Source organism: Tinamus guttatus, unplaced genomic scaffold, assembly GCF_059628265.1.
Source record: "Tinamus guttatus ecotype Peru unplaced genomic scaffold, ASM5962826v1 Tinamus_guttatus_pri_ptg000327l, whole genome shotgun sequence".
NCBI lineage: Eukaryota > Metazoa > Chordata > Aves > Tinamiformes > Tinamidae > Tinamus > Tinamus guttatus.
In genome coordinates this window covers 4274978-4295324 of record NW_028288861.1, presented here as the reverse complement: position 1 = coordinate 4295324, position 20347 = coordinate 4274978, and the positions used below count along the sequence as shown (strand labels likewise).

General features: G+C 37.3%; 1 protein-coding gene across 1 annotated transcript; it reads right to left on the bottom strand.

The window, feature by feature from the left end:
* Positions 1–14748, bottom strand: G2E3 (G2/M-phase specific E3 ubiquitin protein ligase). Its single transcript, XM_010216502.2, has 16 exons — positions 14722–14748; positions 14317–14371; positions 13648–13745; positions 12076–12177; positions 11345–11469; positions 10004–10169; positions 9183–9289; positions 7590–7706; positions 6569–6693; positions 6335–6467; positions 5587–5712; positions 4390–4700; positions 3552–3733; positions 2834–3006; positions 865–1064; positions 1–243 (listed from the first exon to the last, which is right to left on the bottom strand). Exons 2-16 carry the CDS (start codon positions 14351–14353, stop codon positions 11–13), a joined length of 2235 nt encoding a protein of 744 aa, XP_010214804.2. The 5' UTR covers positions 14354–14371; positions 14722–14748; the 3' UTR covers positions 1–10.
* Positions 14749–20347: the final 5599 nt, after the last annotated feature.

Below are 20347 nucleotides of genomic sequence, written 5' to 3'. Positions count from 1 at the left end.
ACAAAAACATTTATTCTCTTTCTACTTTTAGTGTGTTTCTGATGGTGAACTCCATTTTGTTTTTAAACTGCTCATATGTGTTTGTTAGTGGGAGCTCTAGGCAATTATGGAGTTTGTTTCCAACAGGATACTTTACAGGCAAAAATTTAACAGTGGGTTCAGGATCAAAACCGATGGGTGGTACAGAAGAACAGCCTGTGGCAAAGAGCAGAATGTCCTCCAGTGTCACTACAGATTCGCCACCTATAAAACACAATCGTTATTTCATCATTTGCCGTTACTCATAAACTAAACTCTACATTATAGATACAAAAATAGAGGCAAAACAAAACAAACACAACTCAAAAAAGTGCCAGTGAAGCTGCCAAACCCACCTCAACGCGCTGAATGAATCTGCAGAAAAAACAGCTGAGTCAGTGCAGGAAAAACTAAAAATGAATAGAAAAATCTCTTCTGCGAGAAGGGAGACCAGTGAACCTGTTTTCTATCACTCTTTATTCTGAGACTCATTAGGAAAGAGCTTATAAGCAGAGACAAAATAAGGATATTAAAAGGATTTCTTTTTTTTTGCCACCTAACTTATTTTCTAAAAGTGACAGGAGTGCTAGTACCAATCTTTCAGGTATTTACCATGCTCAAATTTGGTCGCAACTGGGCAATAGTTTCAGAAACTTTCTGAAACTGAATTTTTGAATTCATTTCTGAATGAAAGGGAAGGAAGAGGAAAAAGGAGTATGAACTGTAGTAAAACTGTAGTAAACTCAAAAATTTATTTACTACACAAAATGCTAAAAAAAGAAAATCCCGCACATATACCAGCTCCCAAACGCCTCAAACAACACAAGAAAAAAATAAGTTACTTACTTTCCACATCCTGCAAATAACCCATCCAAAAATCAGCACCTTCAACTTTATTTATATCTGATGAGCAATGGATTGTGAAGAGATCACAAAGAGTTTCTGCTGAAAGTCTTTCAGGTTCACGACAAAATATACTGGAGAATGCATCTGGATGTGTCTGCATTTTCTCTAGCACACCAAGAGTTTTCAAACCTTGCCTAAAACTAGCAGGAAAAAAAAAAGTTATTTAAAATTATTAAATTATAAGTAGTTAACTCTACTCTGTGTTTTATGAAGTTGCAAGATGAGGTAAAGTTTCTAAATCTGTGCTGCAACGTCCAAATCTTGTCAGTAAGGTGTATGTAGACCATTTTATTTCCATCTTGGAAAACTAATTTAGATTAGTTAGCTCATATTTTAACAATCTAGTTATCACTGTGGAGTCTTTTGGGAAGTTGAGAAGCAATATGCAAAAATTAACTTTCATTTCTCTGTTGTATGAGGAACATGGCTTATTATTAGTTTTTATGGGAGAACATACTGAACTCTTCTGTTAGAAATAGCTCCTTTTAGAAAACAGTCTAAAATCTTTGTTTTCAGGCAAGACTAAGTCTCTTAAAAGCCAGACTTCACTTGTCTTCTGCAGTCTGCACGAGTTAGTATGATATTACTTACCTACATTTTTAGTAACAGCGGTGCAGATTCAAACTATTATCAATATTTATATATGCTAGATAAACTGCAGAGCCAATTTGAAAAAGTGCTCAACTACCATATTCTAAATTAAAATTTTATGTAAGCTGTCTACTCTTTATTTCTTAGATAAAAGAAATATCAAAAGCCTTATCAAAAGGCTGAAGCAGTAAAATTCAGAACAAACCCATGTGGGGATTTATACAATCAATGGTACACAACGTTAACGGTCAAATAGACTAACTTGCTCTTTACTTGAATTGAGACCTTGATAATCAAATGCAAATCTTCCCTCTACTCACCTTTGCATATTTTAAGCCCACCCCAAAAATATCTAAATCTTCTGCATAAAAAAGCTAATTATTGCATTTCTTTTTTTAAATGATTAGTTCACCATAGTGGCAATAGAGTGGTCAAGCATGCTACAAAGGTCTTCCTTGAAAGACTAATTACACTATTTACTCTCAAGTCCATTGCTAGGAATAAAAAAAAAAAAAAAAAAAGAATTAGCCTTCCTGCTCTTTGGGAGATTTAGTCAATTCAAATTTGTCCAATGTAACACCATAAATGCATGAAGAATAAATTCAATCATATTTGCTGGAAAAATTTCATTTTTTAACTGAGTCAATGATTAATTCAGATTAAAGTCAGGGCAGACAGCAAATAAATTGGTTAACAACTGCAACCTGTTTAGCTATCTGAAGTCATCACCACCTCATGAAAATGCCGATTTGAGAAAAACGGAAATAGTTGACACACTGTTTTTAAACTTTTCAGAGGAGCAAAGCAGGCCAACCTGCACCTGTGCATCAATCACTATTACAGGGGCACACACCAGCTCCATAGCTAGAACTCTGAAAAATTCAATTAATGTCTAAAAATATTTTTAACACTTAAAAGATTCTCACTTTGAGCAACTCTGAATTAAAACAAAATATGGAGACTTTTTTTTTTTTTTTTGCAAAGGTCTTTATGAGATTACAATTTACAACTGTCAGTCCTCCCCTCTTTGTAATGTTAAAAATACAATAATGTATTACAGGAAAAGATCAACTGATCAGATACCAGACACGAAAGATAAAACTTGAACAGAAAGATAGAAAAATGTTTTCTTCTTCCAGTTAAATTAACTTGAATTAAATTAACAATCACCATTTAATCCATTGAAAGTTAAAGTATTTTTCATTGGTTTAAATGCCAGATAAGTATGAATGTGTGTGATTTAGTTTTAGCAACATCTTATTTTGTATTTTAGTTCAGAAAAGTCCAGAAAATTTGAAGCTTCACAAACAAAACAAACCTTTCCAATGGTGAAATAATTCTCTTGATAACATGATAGATCAATAGGTCATTCGCCAGCATATTCTTATCACACAAAGTTGTTACAGGTCTTAAACACCCAGCAGCAGCAAGAAATTCATAGCAGTCATGTACAGTTGACTGTAGGCTGGATAGACTATTTGAATATTTTATCTGCATAAGAACATAAGAGTTATAAATGTTTATTGCATGTACATATAAAAGCAGTTTATTTTAACTGAAATTATATTGAATAAGCCATTCTTTATAGACCTGAACTACTTTTGCTCTTTCTTTGAAGTATAAAACAGAAACAAATAAACAAACAAAAAGCCAAACATTCCTTTTATTCAAAATAGCTATCAAAACAGTTTTAATACAAAAGCAGAGGTAGCTGTGAAAAAGCCCCGCTGCTGAACTAGATTATCCTACCAGGTAACGTAAGTTACGCTAACACAAAAGGTCTATGGCTGATATTACTTGTAGAATTTCCACCAAAAGCAAAACAAACTATGGAAAGAGGTGTGGCATTAGTCAGTTTTAATTACTGATCACTAATGAGATAAAAGATTTTAAAGGCTATTTATGGCCGAGGCAATTCATACAATTCTGCTCAACAGACTTAAAATTCTAAACCACGAATACTCCAAATTACAGCTATCAAACTAATATTTTAAGGTTCAAAACCAAAAATGTACTTGTAAGTTTAGCTTATGTACCGTCTTTATTGTTTGTGCTACACCAACATCAGCAACATCTTCCAAAGCTGGTTTCACATTCTCTGGACCATAGACAAGACAATCGAACAAGGTCTTAGAAAAGAAACCAAGAGATGGGCCACCATGAACCAGAGAAACTGCAATCATTCTGCCAGCTTCAAAATACAAATTTTCTTTTAGAGCTGCAAAGAAAATAAAGCACATGTAGAAAACCAGTGTGACCCTGATGAATTTGTAAACCAAAATCTCATAACACAATTAATTCTCCCTTTAGGAGAAACAACATATGAAAACTTTGCCATCTCCTGTTGGCTGAAACAATACTGATCATTTTTACCTGATAATATTTACTGATAATGGAAGTAGCAGCTATTAAGCTCTTCCAGTAATATTGAGATTTAGGAGGAGATACATCTTCCTATTGGACATGTATCCGATACACATTTTATTCTCAGGTATAAGAACTCAAAAATCCTTGCTTTGGATCTCTGGGGAGTGTGCTTTCAGATATATATATATTTTTTTAATAAATACAAGAAAACAAAATAAGTAGCAGAGAATCAGAATAGAAGAATTTGCAGAGAATAAATATATAATTTTCAAAACTAATGGTATGCTTACATTTTTCTATTGCTTATCAACTTTTCCAACATATATTTAAAGAAAAGATAGTTTAAATATGTTTGTTATAAAAAAATTAAAAATGAAAAGCAAAATGATTTACAAAAATAGCTTATATCTTTCAGAGTTATAATCTTCAACTAACAATCACAATGTAATTCTTAAAGTGATTAAAATTACATACTTACATCCATTTGTTTTTGAAAAAAGCATTTACCTTGAGAATCAAGGGTCAGATTCTTTACAGAAGAGCCCTCAAACAGTGATGAGTTCTGAAGATTAAGCATTAATAATTTGAAGAAACGGTATTTTGATCCATCAGAGGTTTCTCTCTCCAGCCTGTTTCTGCAGCCTGTGAACTTTATTTCAATGGTGTTTGTAGGACTGAAGCTGCGCTGCCTAAATCCCTTCAAAGCACTTTTCCAGATATTTTCTGTATTGATGTTAAGCCTTGTAGTTTTTGTATTAACTTGCAGCTTTAATTCCTTCAGTATATTAGACACTTCCCTCCTTTGCTGCCTTAGACACCTACAAGAAAGTTGCATATATTTCCTGATGACTCGTGATTAACAATTTATATTGACACTTAACACTAACACTGAAATTCTTTTATGAGGAAAAAAAATTGCTTGAACATGTTGGTACCTTCAGATGCTATCTAAAATATACCAATAAAACATTTCATATAGATTTTGTTTTTATTTTAAAGCTGTACTAGGAAAATAAATTATGCTAAAATGACTCTAAGAATTGGAGGGGTAGGCAGAGGGGAAGAAAATAGAATTACTTTGGTGCAACAAGAATAGCCATTTTCTTAATTGAACTATTGCCTAAGATCCCACATAATTCTTGCACTGTCATTCTACATTTGAATAATGTGAAACAAATGAAAAATGGAAGACCTCATCACGTTTGTGTTTAAGAGATGTTTTTCAACCATATTAAAATACCCTAGCAGGGCCTGCCAATTATTCAGTAATATTTCTTTGTCATAATAATCCCTAAATTTGAGTGAAGTGTTGTAGTTTGCATTTAAAAAGCAAACAAAAAAATAGGACCCACGCAAAACTGAATTTGTTCATTTTCTAACTCTCAAAAAAAGTGTTTAGAAACACTGTCTACTAGAAGTAACTCCCTCATCAGAATTAAAGAAAGAAAAAAAATATAAGTTCCAGGTTTTCGATCTTTTCACTGCCTCAAAAATTTCAACAAAGTTTCAATATTTCTTCTCATCCCCTTGGCAATTAGAAACAAAAGCATTTATAAACTTATGACTCCAGTTCTTAAGAACAGCTATTCCATTTTTCTAGTGACAAAATTATTATTTTTAGGTGCAATATGATTTTGCTACATCCTGTAGAAAACATGACATAAAAGTGCCAGAGCATTTTTCAATGTAAGAAAAATAAAATACTTTTTCCGCAGTGACAAGCTCCCGTTTGCCATCCGTGGAGACAAGGACATTGTCATTCGGTTGGATGCTGGAAATTCCAGGCGTGAGCAGGGAGTCACGTTGCTCTGGCACATTATCTTTGGTGACCTACAAGTGAAAAAAATATTTAAGAGAAGCTGCTACTGAAGAATGCATAAATGCTTCATATTTGAAGACAGAAATACATTACCATCTCTGTTTGGTATTAAATCTTATTTGCATGTTCATTTATATGTAGCTGAACAAGAGTTTTAGAGAGAGTAATTCAGAGTTTTCATTATGTCACGGGTTTGGGGTCTGCATTTAATTGCATCCTACCTAAGGAATGGAAATCCTGACCAATACAGTAAGTTTTCTACTTACTGTGTAATTAAAAAAAAAAAAGTTAAACCTAACAGAAAATACTGGTAAGCAAGCTCATCTTGAAGATTCATCATTTGTATATTCAAAGTTTCCTCTAAATATTTAGATTACTTTTTAAAAGATGTGATTTTACTTGACAGCAAAAAGCTTGTTTAGATGTAATTCAGTGTGAATTTGTTTAGCCTAGATTAAATTTACACAAAACTTTCTGCTCACTCTCAAAACTTCAATAACTAAACTCAAGTTTTACTCAATTTGCTACTCATTACAAGTAAGCTTTCCTTCACAATAAGTTATCACCTCCTTCATGATAAAATATTATTTTATGTTGTCATCTGTTTCACTTTGAAAACAAAGATTTACACACTGGAGAAGAAAGCCGTGTTGAGATCCAGATGATGGTCGAGGGCACTTGGGAGAAGGCTCTTCCAACAAACAGGTTGTCCCACCTGCCTTCTCAGAGTTAGCCAAAGAACGCTTTTGCTGCTTGCTATATTTCCCTGGACAATTAAATACACACCATTAAATGAGTTCGCTAGGAATTTAACACATTACTAAAATATACTGTTTGAAGAAGTCACTGTAACATTTATAATATTACCTGATTTTGCAAAGATACTTCTGCACTCCACGCACTCCCAGTTTTGCTCCCACGATTTCATGGATGAGCAGGCCAGGTGAGTTCCACGGGAACCGCAACACTGACAACGCTTTATTTCCCATTTACTAAAATTAAAAGACTCATGTATTTAGATTTAGACATAAAACCAATACTAATAAAATTAGAATATTTATATCGGATGCAGTCTCTAAACTTAACAAAGACATATTTTTAAAACCAAGCGAAATTTTCTTCAGATAAGATGCAGTCACCATTCCAGGCTACAGGGGTAAAAAAAAGCCACCCATGTTCTAGCACCTTGTACTGAAAGAAGCTAGAAGTCACCATGTGCCCCCAATGACAACGACTTGCAGCTAGCATCTTGTCGACATGCTGCTAACCAGCAGCATCCCTTCTCTCCAGCATTCGATTATTTTAACCACTCTCCAGCATTTCCAAGAGCAAAATTTTGTAAAGTGATAAGCAGATTATTCTGACACATTCTGAAAAAAGATTCCTTATTAATGACAGTACTTAAATATCTGTTAGATTACTTGTCTAGTTGTATTACATTTTGCTTAAGAACATTATAATAATGTGACAGATGCTAGTCCAAACACTGAAAGCCAAAGCTACAGATCTTAAATCCTGAGACAAATAAGTACCAAGAAGAATGTACCCAATGATGCTTGGCCAAATCTGTACCAAAAAAATAAGTTAACATTTCTGTCTGTGGGAAATAAGGGGGAGCAGAGGGTAGGGATAGGACTAGAAGGTCTCCAGAGGTCCCCTCCAACCTGAACCATTCTGTGATGTTGATGTACAAACTCCATTGCAGCTCTATGTCAAATGAAAACAGGGATAAGTGATAGTGGACTTGTTCTCTTGGCTTATCACAAATTAACATTTTATTTGGAAATAGTATCTTGGCTTAAAAACCTGATGTTGAGAAGCCTTACCGAATGTAGGGATACGTAACTCGGCATGGATTTTTTTTTTTTTTTAAACCAGACTGTCATACCTATCAGGTTCATTATAGTCTCTTCCTTTTTTGCAGAGACATCTTCTAACATCGCAGTGCTGATAACACTGCAGTAGCTCTTGATATGCATTCTCTTCAAGTTCCCATGACGCATCCCTATAAACAACGACAATGAGCAAGATCTGTGTAATACAACCACGTAATACAACAGTGTTCTGACTGTTCAAACATGCCACTGACAGCAACATACACATTATATAATTAGCCACATGAAGATGTTGCAACAGGAATCAAATTATGTTCATTCAAACACAATCACTGATCTCCTAGACAAATGAGAGAAAAATGAGAAAAAAAAAAAAGGAAAACTAGGAAAAAATAATCTTGCAAGACAAAAGATAATTTTAACTATCTTAACAAGATAGCCCTCAAACTAATCTCAAAGCTTTTTTTTTTTTCCCCTCAATATTCCTGGGTATCATGATAATATCTATCCTAAGAAATCACTGTGAAGGTGTGTGTTCCCCTGCCCCGCTCTCCCAATCCCACCCGCTACCAATAAGGTACATGCAAAACTCCCTTTGTTATGTCTTTGGATCCCCATATCAGCTACACGGTGTTTTTATTTCCTGCTCTCCAAGGAAGTCCTGAAGTAGGAAAGAAAATGCCACCTTAAGATGTACATTGCCAGAATTTTTATTGTATGAGTAATTTGATTAAAGCATTTATTATTTTTGCGTCATCTTATTGTTCGTTTTTCCCATCTCATCTTATGCTTTCTTTTAGCAGACTAGAATATTAATTTTGGCAATCTAATGCAATTACCACCAAAAACAGTATTTTGAAAGACAACTCATTATTTGCCATTCCAGTATGGCATAATATTGCTAGTATTTTGACTGTTTTTTTTTCCAAAATCTTGGATGGCTGTCTCAAGAGGAAATTAATCTCTGGAGAGTGATAGCTATTAAATTATAAACAGTTAAACATCACTGAATATTTTTGGTCTTATTTTGAGCACCACTAAAGAGCAGAAACTATTGTAAAATCATCTTATAATTTTGGAAGGTGTTATTAGATACATCCTTACAATCCCTTGGGAGAAGATTGAATAGATAAGTAATCAGGGAAAGGTAACAGTGGATGGACAGAAATTCAGATACGTAATTTAAAGGCGGTCATTAAAAAAAAGTATAGAGAAAAGAAATACACTGCTCATCAACTTCCTGTGTTAGTGTGAATAGATCATTATTTAAAAGGTGTTCTGATTTTTTAAATGTGTCCCTGGCTAAATAATTGCATTGAAAATGACATTTCAAAAACCTTAGTGCTTTGTGTTTGAGACGTCCAGTTTGATCTTCTACAGTCTGGATTGTTTAACCAAGAGGAAATAGGATACTTCTTACCAAAGCAAACAGTCCTACCACTAACTATAGTGCTGAAGTTTAATGCACTTGTAGATGCAACTGCATAGAATAAACAAAAAATGATTTCCTACCTTATCAAAGTCTCTCTCTCTCTCTATATATATGTATATATATATATATATATATACACACACACACATATATATGTGTGTGTGTGCACGCATAGGACATAGAAACATGGATTATTTACAAACGAATTACTTACTTTTCTGGAATGTGTATGCCCATTCTCAACATTTCCTTCTGAAATGTATCCTTGTTATTACATACTGAACACCTAAAGAAAAACACCCCAGCACTCAACGCGTGATACTGTGCCAGGAAAAGATAAAACAAAAACCAAACCAATTATTGAATTATCATTACTCTTAAGATACCAACAAATAATGCTTCCCTATCTAAGCATTACATTCACGAATGTTTTAGCTGGAGTCAACTACTTGACTTCGAAGCAAATGTTGAGTATTTTCTGTTTCCTTAGTGCATATAAGAGACTCAGTTCACACCCAAGAATCAGGTTCATAAACAAAACCATGATCCTTTTCAGACATCTTCTACGGATCTGGGAATTTACATTTATAACAAGAACTATCTATTTTTTTTTCCAATGATGGACTTGAGCAAAAAGCATTGATTATGCACAAATGACATTTTTGGCATTTAGATTTTGCACATTGGGATCTAGAAGAAAGTAGCTGCCTAGATTGGACTTTTTCTCAAGTTCCCGAGAATAACTAAAGCCATGAGGTGTATCACACATATAAAAACATGGAGAAAAAAAAAAAAAAAACCCACACCCCCCTCCACACACAAACAGGAAGACAGAATCCCCTTCTTCTGAGGCACCGCCTTACAAATCACAATTTTAACATTATCTGTCTAAGCAAGTTTATTTCCATGCCTATTGCCAAAATTATTCCCAAGTAACTTCACCTAGCTTTAAGTAGCTGTTCTATTATTTCAAGTAAGTAACAAAAATATGATCTATATGGACGCATAGAAGAAGAAAAAAAGAACCTGCATTACCTGCAAGCATTCTCGATGAAACCAAGCATTTCTACAGCAAGGACTTTTTAGTACACTGTAGAGTGGAAGGTGTTCAACCAATTCCAGGCATATTATACACTGCGAGGATTCTCTAGATTCCTTAACTGAAAACTTTTGGACTGGTTTATGTTCCCAACAGTATGACCTAAAAATAGTATTTTTTAATAAAAATTTTCATCATAAAAAAATAAGATAAAATTAATATCCTGTTATTTGCTTTTCATGAGTAAACACTTTGGGACAAAGTGGCAAGGCAAACAAGGGCAAACTACTTATGTACCTAATGGATCAAGTCAACAGAACAGCAGTAAGAAAGCAGCATGTTACCAACTGATTTATGGTGCATTGTGGAGATCATATACCTAGATTCCCTCAAATATTTCTTCTGGTCCAAATAATGTATTTCTTATTCACAGAATCTCAGGTTCTTCCTACGTTTCAATATGTGACAATGACGTTAAAAGGCCATTTTGAGTTTGCCCACTGATTCTGCAAAGTGTAGGTAGCACGATAAATTTTAAAACTGTGCACATTTTCAAAGTAAAAAAAAAAGACAAAAGGGAAATTAAGTTCAATTTTAAAAGCTCTTTTGAAAATGCATTATTTTTACATGTTTAACTCAACTATGACTCATGTTTTTATGCTAAGTGAAACAACTGCCTCCCAAACTTCCATGTACCAGCCCTTCAAACTCAACTTGTAGAAGAGAGAATAAAAATGTATTATCAAATGCACTCAAAGCTATTTTGACTACCATCAGAATGCCACAAAGATGGTAGTAAAAGAAAATAACCTCTCCTCTATGTATGATATCAAGCCCATTTTTCCTGTAATCTGTCTCTGATAAGGACTTCCAAAAGTTGTATGTTTTGAAACACAGCGGAACGGCATACAGACTGTTTTGCCTGCTCAGAGGCAGCCAGACCATGGGAAGGAAGGAGAGGAGCAAAAGGTTTTTACTTGCCATTTCAGCAAATACAGAAACACACAAATCAGGGCATGGGGGGAAATCGTAAATATTTTGCAGTTACATTCAAGATTGAACACACAGTTTTATAGACAATTTAACTATTTGTAGAGGCATGAAATTATACCTTTAAAAGCACCATTTATATATATTTGGTATGTAATGTAACTGTTTGACCATCATGACAATCCATACATCCTTTATACTTCAAATATTAAAAAAAAAAAAAAAAACAGTTTAATACAAAAAGAAGTCATGTGAAAAACAAACCATATCTTGTTTAACAAAATGGTATCACTGTTAGGAAAGTTAGAAAGTAGCAACCATTGCCCCTTCTCCCCAAAAACACTTACCTAAAGTCTTCCATGAACTGGAAGATACATTCTTTTTGGATCCCACAAGGAAAATGGTAACTTCGCTTGCACTTGGGAGCTACACATCCAATTGAAGCGCCCTTTTTCTTACAGATATTACATTTCTGTTAAATTTTTTTAAGAAATAGAAGAATTAAGACCAGATACAATTACAAGAATATAAACAAAGAAAATAGGAAAAAGCATGCAAGAAATAAAATATCAGTAACACAAACTGTTAGACAGTCAGTTGGAATGAAGATTTGCTTTGTTTGCAAAGCTTTTGGTTTGCTTTTTCATTTTGCATTTCAAACATTGAAAATATATACCTATTTTAGAGAATTTTTCATTATGAGTTACTTTTTATGCATGTAACATGACATGTAACCTGAAATGCAAAATATTGTACTGATAGCTACACTTCAATTACACCTACAACTACATCTCAGTCTGAGACTGAACATATGTCATGAGGCAATATGCACATTTAATCTGCTCTCATCCATTTTTCTGCACTATAAAGAACATTGGGAACTTTCATAGTTTTTGTTTTACTGTCCCTTGCTGCTTCACAGAAACCCAATACACATGTTATTTAACTGTTAAATTCAAGTGCTGGTATAGGTGTTCAGCACTGCCCACTGGAAAACAAAAAAACCACTTAAAGATGACAGGAATTACGAGCTACTCTTTTTTTTTTTTTTTTCGTAAAACAAAGACTTAATTCTTACCAGTTTTGCAGCTCTATTTACTTCTTTTCTTATATCTGTGATTAAAAAGCCATATACACCTTCATCTTCTTTTCCTCGTTGCCAAATGCCACTTGACATCAACTACGATAAAACATTAAATATTTTAAATAACTCAACTACATAAAGCACTAAGACTACCTGTGCCATGTATGTAAGAAACAGAAGTGTTTCAAGATAGCTTTAACCATTGAGTAGAACAGGCTCTTTCTGGCTCCAAGCACAGTAATATTAAAATCACTGCTGGAGTCTGTCATGGCTTATTTACATTCCTGAGAACTTTATAGTATCTAAGGACTCTGGAGCATAACATTACTAAATGACCATGTAATCTATTCCTATTTACAGATACATACAATTAAAAACAAAAGAAAAACAAATTTTTAAAAAAGTGGGGAGGAGGTAAAATTGGGGCAAAAAGACCCAAATTGAAGCTGTACTCCATACATTTTTCACAGAATAACAGAATCACAGACCGGTTGAGGTTGGAAGGGACCCCTAGTCCAAGCCCTCTGGTCAAGGAAGGGCAGACAGCTTTTGAAGATTTCCATGCCTGGAGACTCCACAACCTAGCTGGGCGACCTGTGCCAGGGCTTAATCATCCTCACAGTAAGAAAGCTTTTCCTTATGCTGCAACAGAACTTCCCATGTTCTATTTTGTGTCCATTGCCTCTCACCCCACCACTAGGCACCACTGAGAAGAGTCTGGCCCTGTCCCCTTTACATCCTCCCTGCAGATATTTACATGTATTGGTAACATTTCGCCCTGTCCCCTTTACATCCTCCCTGCAGATATTTACATGTATTGGTAACATTTCCCTCCCTCAATCTTCTTTTCTCTAGGCTAAATGGTCCAAGCTCTTTCCACAAAAAAATCATCTTTGTGACCCTCTATTAACCAAATTGGAGGAAAAAAATGTTTGCAAAACTTGTTTGTAAAATAATTTTGTTTTAAAGAAAAATTCAAAGCTTACAGTTTGAAGGATAGTTTAAGTAAAATGTGAACATCAGAAATCATCAAGTGTGATAATCAAAGTTCTTAGGTATAGTTTATGACCACAGATTCGCCCAACATTTATTAAATTTTCACCTATCGTAGCTGTAAGTTATCAGTAGGTCTCATATCACTAAACTGAAGAATAGGATTGCATCTATAGTTTTATGATGTACTATGTAATGTCAAAGAATACCTCACCATCAAAGAATCAACGATAAATGTGAATAAATATAAAAGCTCTTCTCTACATTTTTCCACAGAGGCAGAATTTTCCAACACAAATTGCTTGCTTTCTTTTAAGACATACCTCAGTTCCTGAGATTGGCTGGGAGTACTCCCTAAATAACTAACCTCTCTGAATAAAAGCTCACCAGGACTTATCTACTTAGTTTGCTGTACTTGACAGGTACAACCTTCAGGCCTGCAAGTTAAAGTGGACGGTTTCAAATTTCCACCAATGAACTAAATAGTAATTACTTGTCCAAACACCAAATATTGCATTTACTTTTTCCCTTGAGCAAAGCAGATGAGCTCCAGCATCAATACCAAATACATACCAGACAGTAATAATGAACAGTGAGATTGTATCCCACATAGGTACTTTTTTCTCCATATTTTTCAGGGCAATCATCTGTCCGTCCACAAAGAACACAGGCTAAAATACAGAATCATGTTTTAGGATGCTTAGTGACAGGCTTAAGCACTTTTAAAATGTATAGTAGTTTAAAAACATTCAAGGATGTGAGACAAGCTTGGAGTCAACCAAAACCTTGTGTATATCCCAATTTCTGCATGTTCTATCCCACCAACATACTTCTACAGACACTGTGTATCTATCTTCCTTTTAGAGCACACAGTGTTTTTTTTTTTTTTTTTTAAAGTCTAGAAGTATTTTCAATTCTCTAGCAGCAAGAGCAGCCATAGTTGCAAGGAGAAAAGAGATAGTGCTTTAACCTAAGAGAGTTTTGAATGTTAAATCTCACACCCAGCTATGAGCAACTGGGCAGCTGAATTCCCAAGATTAGTATTTATAAAACATCTGCAGAAAAGACTGCATAAACAAATCCAAGAAATTCACAATAATTAAGTTGTATCAACATAACTTAACTGTTGAAAATTCACCCATTCTTTGAAACCAAAATAATAATAATAATGAGCTGTAAGTTACGTAATGGTGTCTAACTGGTACTAAAGATGTAAATGAATATGATATAAGCCTTACTTACGTGGACTTTGAAGATCAAAGTGCCTGTTCTCATTCATTCTAGTGAATTCTTCTGCCTATCACAAAAGAGGAATCATATGAAATATATAAGGCTTATATTTAATATTTTCAAAACTGAAAATAATGATCCAAGAACAACCAAGGCAGTGACTTCTGATCAAATGAAAGATTTTATTAACACGAGTAATTTAACGAGAACAACAAAGTTCTCCATTGCTTGAAGAAAATCCCAGATCCTGGCCTATTTGAAGAAGCAAAGCACAGCCAGGTCTACAGAAAGTAGTGAGCAATGCAAGACAAGGAAACATAGGGGGCTGTACGCTGTTTACAACTATATTCTAAAGGGGAGAATAATCTGTTTAGAAACATCTGTCAAACCCAAATTGCTTTCCAACAATACATGCACCTAAAAATTAAATCTGCAGCACCACACTTCCCACCTAAAAAACAGCCAAACAAACCACATTTCTTCACCACAGCACCAATATGATTATCCTTTAACAGTGCAACAGAACCCTCCTAGAAACGTACCTGAAGATCTTTGGCTTGTCCTTCTTAGGACGAAAGAGGAAACATTACAAGGAGTTCAGATGACAAGAGTTATGGGATCACTGCCTGCAGATCCACGCTTGACCTTGCAAGCAGATAAACAACTTGCTTGATAAACCTTGAAAGCAGGGAAGAGGCAGCAAGCTCAGCCTCCAAATGGGAAGTCTCCCAGACTCTCTGCTATTAAAACTTCGGTGCTTACAGACTAGATGACTGTCAGGTATGGCCTCAGGAGCAGCTCTCTAGCTAACCCAAATTACTGCACATAGAGCATTACAGTCATCTGATTATAGAGTTTTAGAAAAGAGCTTTTGCCAAAGAGCAAGGAAGAGAGAGAAAAATAGAGAGACAGAACTTCCAGGCATAAGGACATCACTCTGTGCAATCGCACTTCTTTAAAGGAAATCAGAGTTGCTACATGAACAGAAGATTGTTGCCAGAAGACACTCTAAAAGAAACCAAACAATACTGCAACCAGTTCAAGTGAGGAGAATGTTAAGAACACATATTGCACGAAGTCCAATAAGACAGCGAAATGAGAATTCAGATACAAGCTTCTCCTTTTCTAAAAACAAAAACAAACAGACAAAAAAACAGACTATAAACATCCACGTAAACACAGCAGACTGAAACCTCATTTCAGCAAGTGCTGACATGAGATAGGATGGACAAAGCGCATGTTTGGCTGTGAATGACCAAACTCCCCTCCCCCCCTCTCCCAGTTCCAGCAAGACAGAAGAAAATACTACCCTCCCCCCCAGATCCATTCTCAAACTGCATCAGGATATTGGGTCCTGGAGTCCAAATTTACAAGTTAAAGAGCCTGTGAGCACCACGGCAGGGGCTGCATGCATAAGTGCTGCTGTGCTCACTGGGAGCACAGCAGTTCTCTGTCAGTCTATTTGCAAGACAAGCACACATTATCACCCAGTGTTTACTGAACTAAAGCGCAAACAGCGTTCCTGAAGAAGCTAAGCAAGTCCTCAGAGTGTGGCACGGCTTAGAAGTTCTGGAAAACTGCCATTTTACTGCCGCCAAATGCAAGCTATTTTGGGAGGTTTTATTAGGAGCATGGAGAAAAAGCGCCAACGCCGGCGGTAACCCCCGAGTAGCTGTTTCCACATCCCCGCGGACACAGGCCGCGGAGCGCCCGCACACTCCCGCCATCTCCACGCGAACGCGCCGGGCCCCCGCGCCGCTCGCGCTCTCTTCCCAGCGGGCCCGCGACCTGCACGCAAGGGAGCGGCCTGCCCAGGGGACGGCCACCCGCACGGCCGCTCGCAGCGCGGCTCCCCCGGGGGGCCACGACACCCGGAGCGCTTAAAGACCCGAGCGCGACACGCCGGGAAGGGCCGCCTGCCCAGGCGCCACCCCGCCAGGGCTGCGGCCGGAGGGACAGGGAGGCTCCGGGCCGCCGAAAGAGCCACTCACCCGACAACACCCACCGCCACCGCCGCGCGCCCGCGCCAACTGATGCGCGATTCAAACGGCAACATCCGCCGGCGTCCCGGAAGCGGCCGCATCCGCCACATCGGCGCTCGGCCATTCCTGCCGCGCTCCGCCGGGAGGAGCCGAGGGAGCTCGGCGCTCGGCTGGGGGTGCCTAGGGACAGGGCGCTGCTGCCCCTCGCGGTCGGTGCCGGTGCCGGTGTTGATGCCGGTGCCGGTGCCGGTGCCGGTGCCGATCCCCGTCCAGGTCCCCGCTCTCAGGCGTAGCCCTGCGGGCTGCCGTTGACACCCGATGCGCCTGGCTGCGTATTCAGCAAAGTTAAACTAGTCTTATTCTTTAATTGTTTATAGGAAAGAAAAAAAGCAGAAAGATGGACAACCTACTTTGTATTTTTTTAACCATCAACATTGTTACTTTCCTTTTTTTCATGTCCCTTGGAAAAGTATTAGGTCACTATTTACCGCAAAACACGGTATTCTCCCCTTCTCCCCCCAGCCCTCTCCTATTATCGCCGCGAGTGAAGTCTCTCCTGATTGTTCCCCGCGTCTTTTACACGCAAAAATCCCGAACACCCCCCGTCCCCCGGCCGCGCGAGCGCCCGCGCCAAGCGGCACTTCGAGGTGCCGGGGCCGAGCAGCCGGGTGCTGCGAGCGAAGCTGCTGCTGCTGCTGTGGCTGCTGCTGCTGCGGCCGCTGCTGCTCCTGCTCGTGCTCGTGCTGCTGCCCCGGCTGCGGCGCTGCCGGGCGCTGCGGGAGCCGTCCGGGCCGGGCTGCCCTGGCGGCTCCAGGCCATGGCGCACACCAACAGCGCTTCGTCCCGCTCCTCGTCCCGCTCTTCGGCCTTTCAGACGGGACCTTGGCTAAACGGCCTAGGATTTTCCCCTCCTGAGCCGAAAGTTTAAATGGTCCTTCTCTTTCCGTAGATCTGAACAGCGAGTAATGGTCAGCGCTCCGCTAAGGGAAGCCAACTGCACCTAGGCATGGCCCTAGACAGAAAAGCAAAAATCACATATTTACTTATCACATACTTACTTATCAATGCCCATTCTATTTAAACAAACTCTAGCCTGTAGGTGTAAATGTTCTGCTTTTCTTAATAGTTTATGTTTTGTTTTATGTTTGAAATGTCAGTGATACTTGCCTTGTAGAAAGTATTTTGTAGAGTCCTTAATTGCAGATTGTGGGCAATGCTGCTTAGTGAAGTATTTGATTAAGATGCAAACAACCAGCAGCAGTATCTTTTCAAACAGTAATTATTTTTAATGACAAGAAAACCCTGCCTGTTCTGCTCAGGCATTTTTTGTCTTTCTGAGGTACGAGTGTAATAGGAGAAGATTCCAATACACAGGTATAAGAACACAATACTAGAACTGTGTGCTGGGGGGACAGAGCATTCAGTATATCCACAAGGATCAATCTCTTGCTAGGTCACAGTCTCTTGCTAGGTCGCAGTTGGGCCATGTATGAAGACCAAGTCATCCTGTGTCTTCATCACTTTAAAATTGGCAACCTTGCACTTTTCTCACTTTTTTTCCCCCTTTTCCTTCCTTCCTTCCTTCCTTCCTTCCTTCCTTCCTTCCTTCCTTCCTTCCTTCCTTCCTTCCTTCCTTCCTTCCTTCCTTCCTTCCTTCCTTCCTTCCTTCCTTCCTTCCTTCCTTCCTTCCTTCCTTCCTTCCTTCCTTCCTTCCTTCCTTCCTTCCTTCCTTCCTTCCTTCCTCCCTTTCCTCCTTTGAAACAGATCTATGACCCTATGAAATTGCATTTTAACTGTTTATCTGCCAAGTCACTCTCAACTGTCTAAAGAATTATTTAATAATGTTGTATTCATCAACAGATAACTACAGCATGTAGAGTATTACTTTGTCCTCCTAAAAAAAATGTACTGAACACGTGGGAGAAAGAGTGCTAACTGCTAAGAAATCCAGTGAATTTTCATTAGTACTCTTGTCAAAGGAAGACAGGTTTGAGTGGGAGAGGGCTTGGCTGTACAGATTCTGTGAATCAACTGTGGTTGATTAAAACCAACAGAGAGTAAAGGAGCCTCTTATTGATGTCTACTATTTATACCTTTTTCTTTAGAAGGGCACTCTGCTTGCCAAGTTTTCTCACTCAAAATAATCTCTGGATAATTTCTCCTGTGAACACTTTCAGCATCCAAATTTTAGACAGTTTAACCAAGACTGTAAGATCTGAAAGCACAGTACAGTCCTAATTCTTTGCTCAGTGTTCCAGATTTTCATGTGAAGAGATTACAATTTACACAGTAATGATGAGTCAGATCAAGCTAGACTTGAACTGGTATTATCCTGGTTATGGAGTGATGCTTATTGCTGTCAATAATTAATAATCTTCTCCTAGCTATGGACCTGTCTTTGTTGTTAAATAAAATAAAACAGTTTCTGAGATATTTTTGTTGTCCTGTCATTGAAAATCTGAAGGTGAATATTGGATCTCCTTCCTGAGGAGTGCATGAACACTATTGTTGTGAAATAGAAATAAAAATTAAACCTTGTTTAATGTCCACATTCCCGCAAAGACCTAAACCTTCACAATGTTACAATCACTGTTGGGATAACTCACCCTGAATAAACATGCAGCAATGTGCTACATACTGCTTTCCAAGTCTCCAAAACTTCACAGGCAGGGCTTACATTCTAGCAGTCATATAAACAAGAATATCCAAAGTGACTTCGTTTGGATTAAAAGCTTTCGAAGAATGGCAGTTACTGCCCTGGAGACTTGACCTGCTTTTTTTTTTTTTTTTTTTCCCCCCCCCCCTCTATAGAATAGGGCATGACACTGGGCAGTAGCAGAGTAAATTATTTCATGCCCAGCTGCCACTTTTATTCAACTGTACCCTAGTAGGGACTGAGTTAGCATATCAAGTTCTTGTACTAGCTAAGATGCATTGATATGGCTCTATCCTCTCAGTTACAAAAAGAGAATTCATTTAATTTCATATGTCTCTACAGACCATCAGTCAACTGTTGTTCTTTGTTCTTCATTTGAGCCAAAGACCTCCAAGGAGAAGATTTCTGCCTCCCTGGCCCTGGTTCCCTGTGGTCTGAACACTGAGCTGAGCAACCTGGGAGATCTTGGTTCTTTCCCTCATTCTGGCATTGGCCAAAATTGTTTCATTTTCCTCTCGGTTTACCAATCTGCAGTGCGTGATGTTGATTTTCTTTGCAAGATATTTTGAGCACCGTTTTAAAGAGATCTGGGCATTACTATCAATGGAGTTCCATAAGAATAAAAACTAAACTCTTAAGCATAGTTTTAGAAACTGATTTAACTCATACTGTTAAAACTTCAAAAGAATTCCTACATCAATCAATTGAATTGCTGTTGTTATCTCTTGTTATTTCTTGAAGTGTAACAAATTAGAATCAAAGCTTGGAGTATAGTTGCACAATTGAAAGTGAAAATTACAATCACCACTAGATGGAGTTAATGATTTTCTAAATTATTCTTCTTAGATCTGTATATAATACAGAGTTGCAAAATGATTATGATCACTGTTTGAGTTAAGTGGAATATGATAATTTAAGTAGCTCACCTGTGTCTTGTTATAATTGCATTATCTGTTCTTCCTTAAGCTTTAAAAATCTATTAATTTTTCACCTCATTTAAAATAGTTTTTACAACTTGATGCAGACTAACAATATTTTAATGGAAATCTTTATGAAACTTACAACATTCGATCTCAATGCTCAAATTCCCTACTCAGCCTTGTAAGCTGCTGTTAAAAACAAGAGGGTTGTGATTTGCTTTATTTCTGTTATTTCAAAGGGCAATTCACCTTCTGCTGGCTTCATCCTTTTTAAAGGATAAAGAAATTAGGTGAACTATCACACTCACATTTTTCATTTCACTACTACATGAAACTATAGCTCTACTGTTATGTACTGTTCTGAAAAGCAACTTGGAAATGATCAAAAATCACGAAATCCCGGTAGTTACAAGATGTGATACGTTCACAAGCACAAAGATTCTTCTGTCAGGATCTGTAAACGTCATCTTAGACCAGGATTATCT

Coding starts and splice junctions, on each gene's coding strand:
- G2E3 (XM_010216502.2), bottom strand. CDS start 14,353: ATGAATGAGAACAGGCACTTTGATCTTCAAAGTCCAC. Junction 11,470..12,075: donor TAAATAGAGCTGCAAAACTG/GTAAGAATTAAG, acceptor AAAATTTAACAG/AAATGTAATATCTGTAAGAA. Junction 6,468..6,568: donor AAGTATCTTTGCAAAATCAG/GTAATATTATAA, acceptor TTAATTGTCCAG/GGAAATATAGCAAGCAGCAA.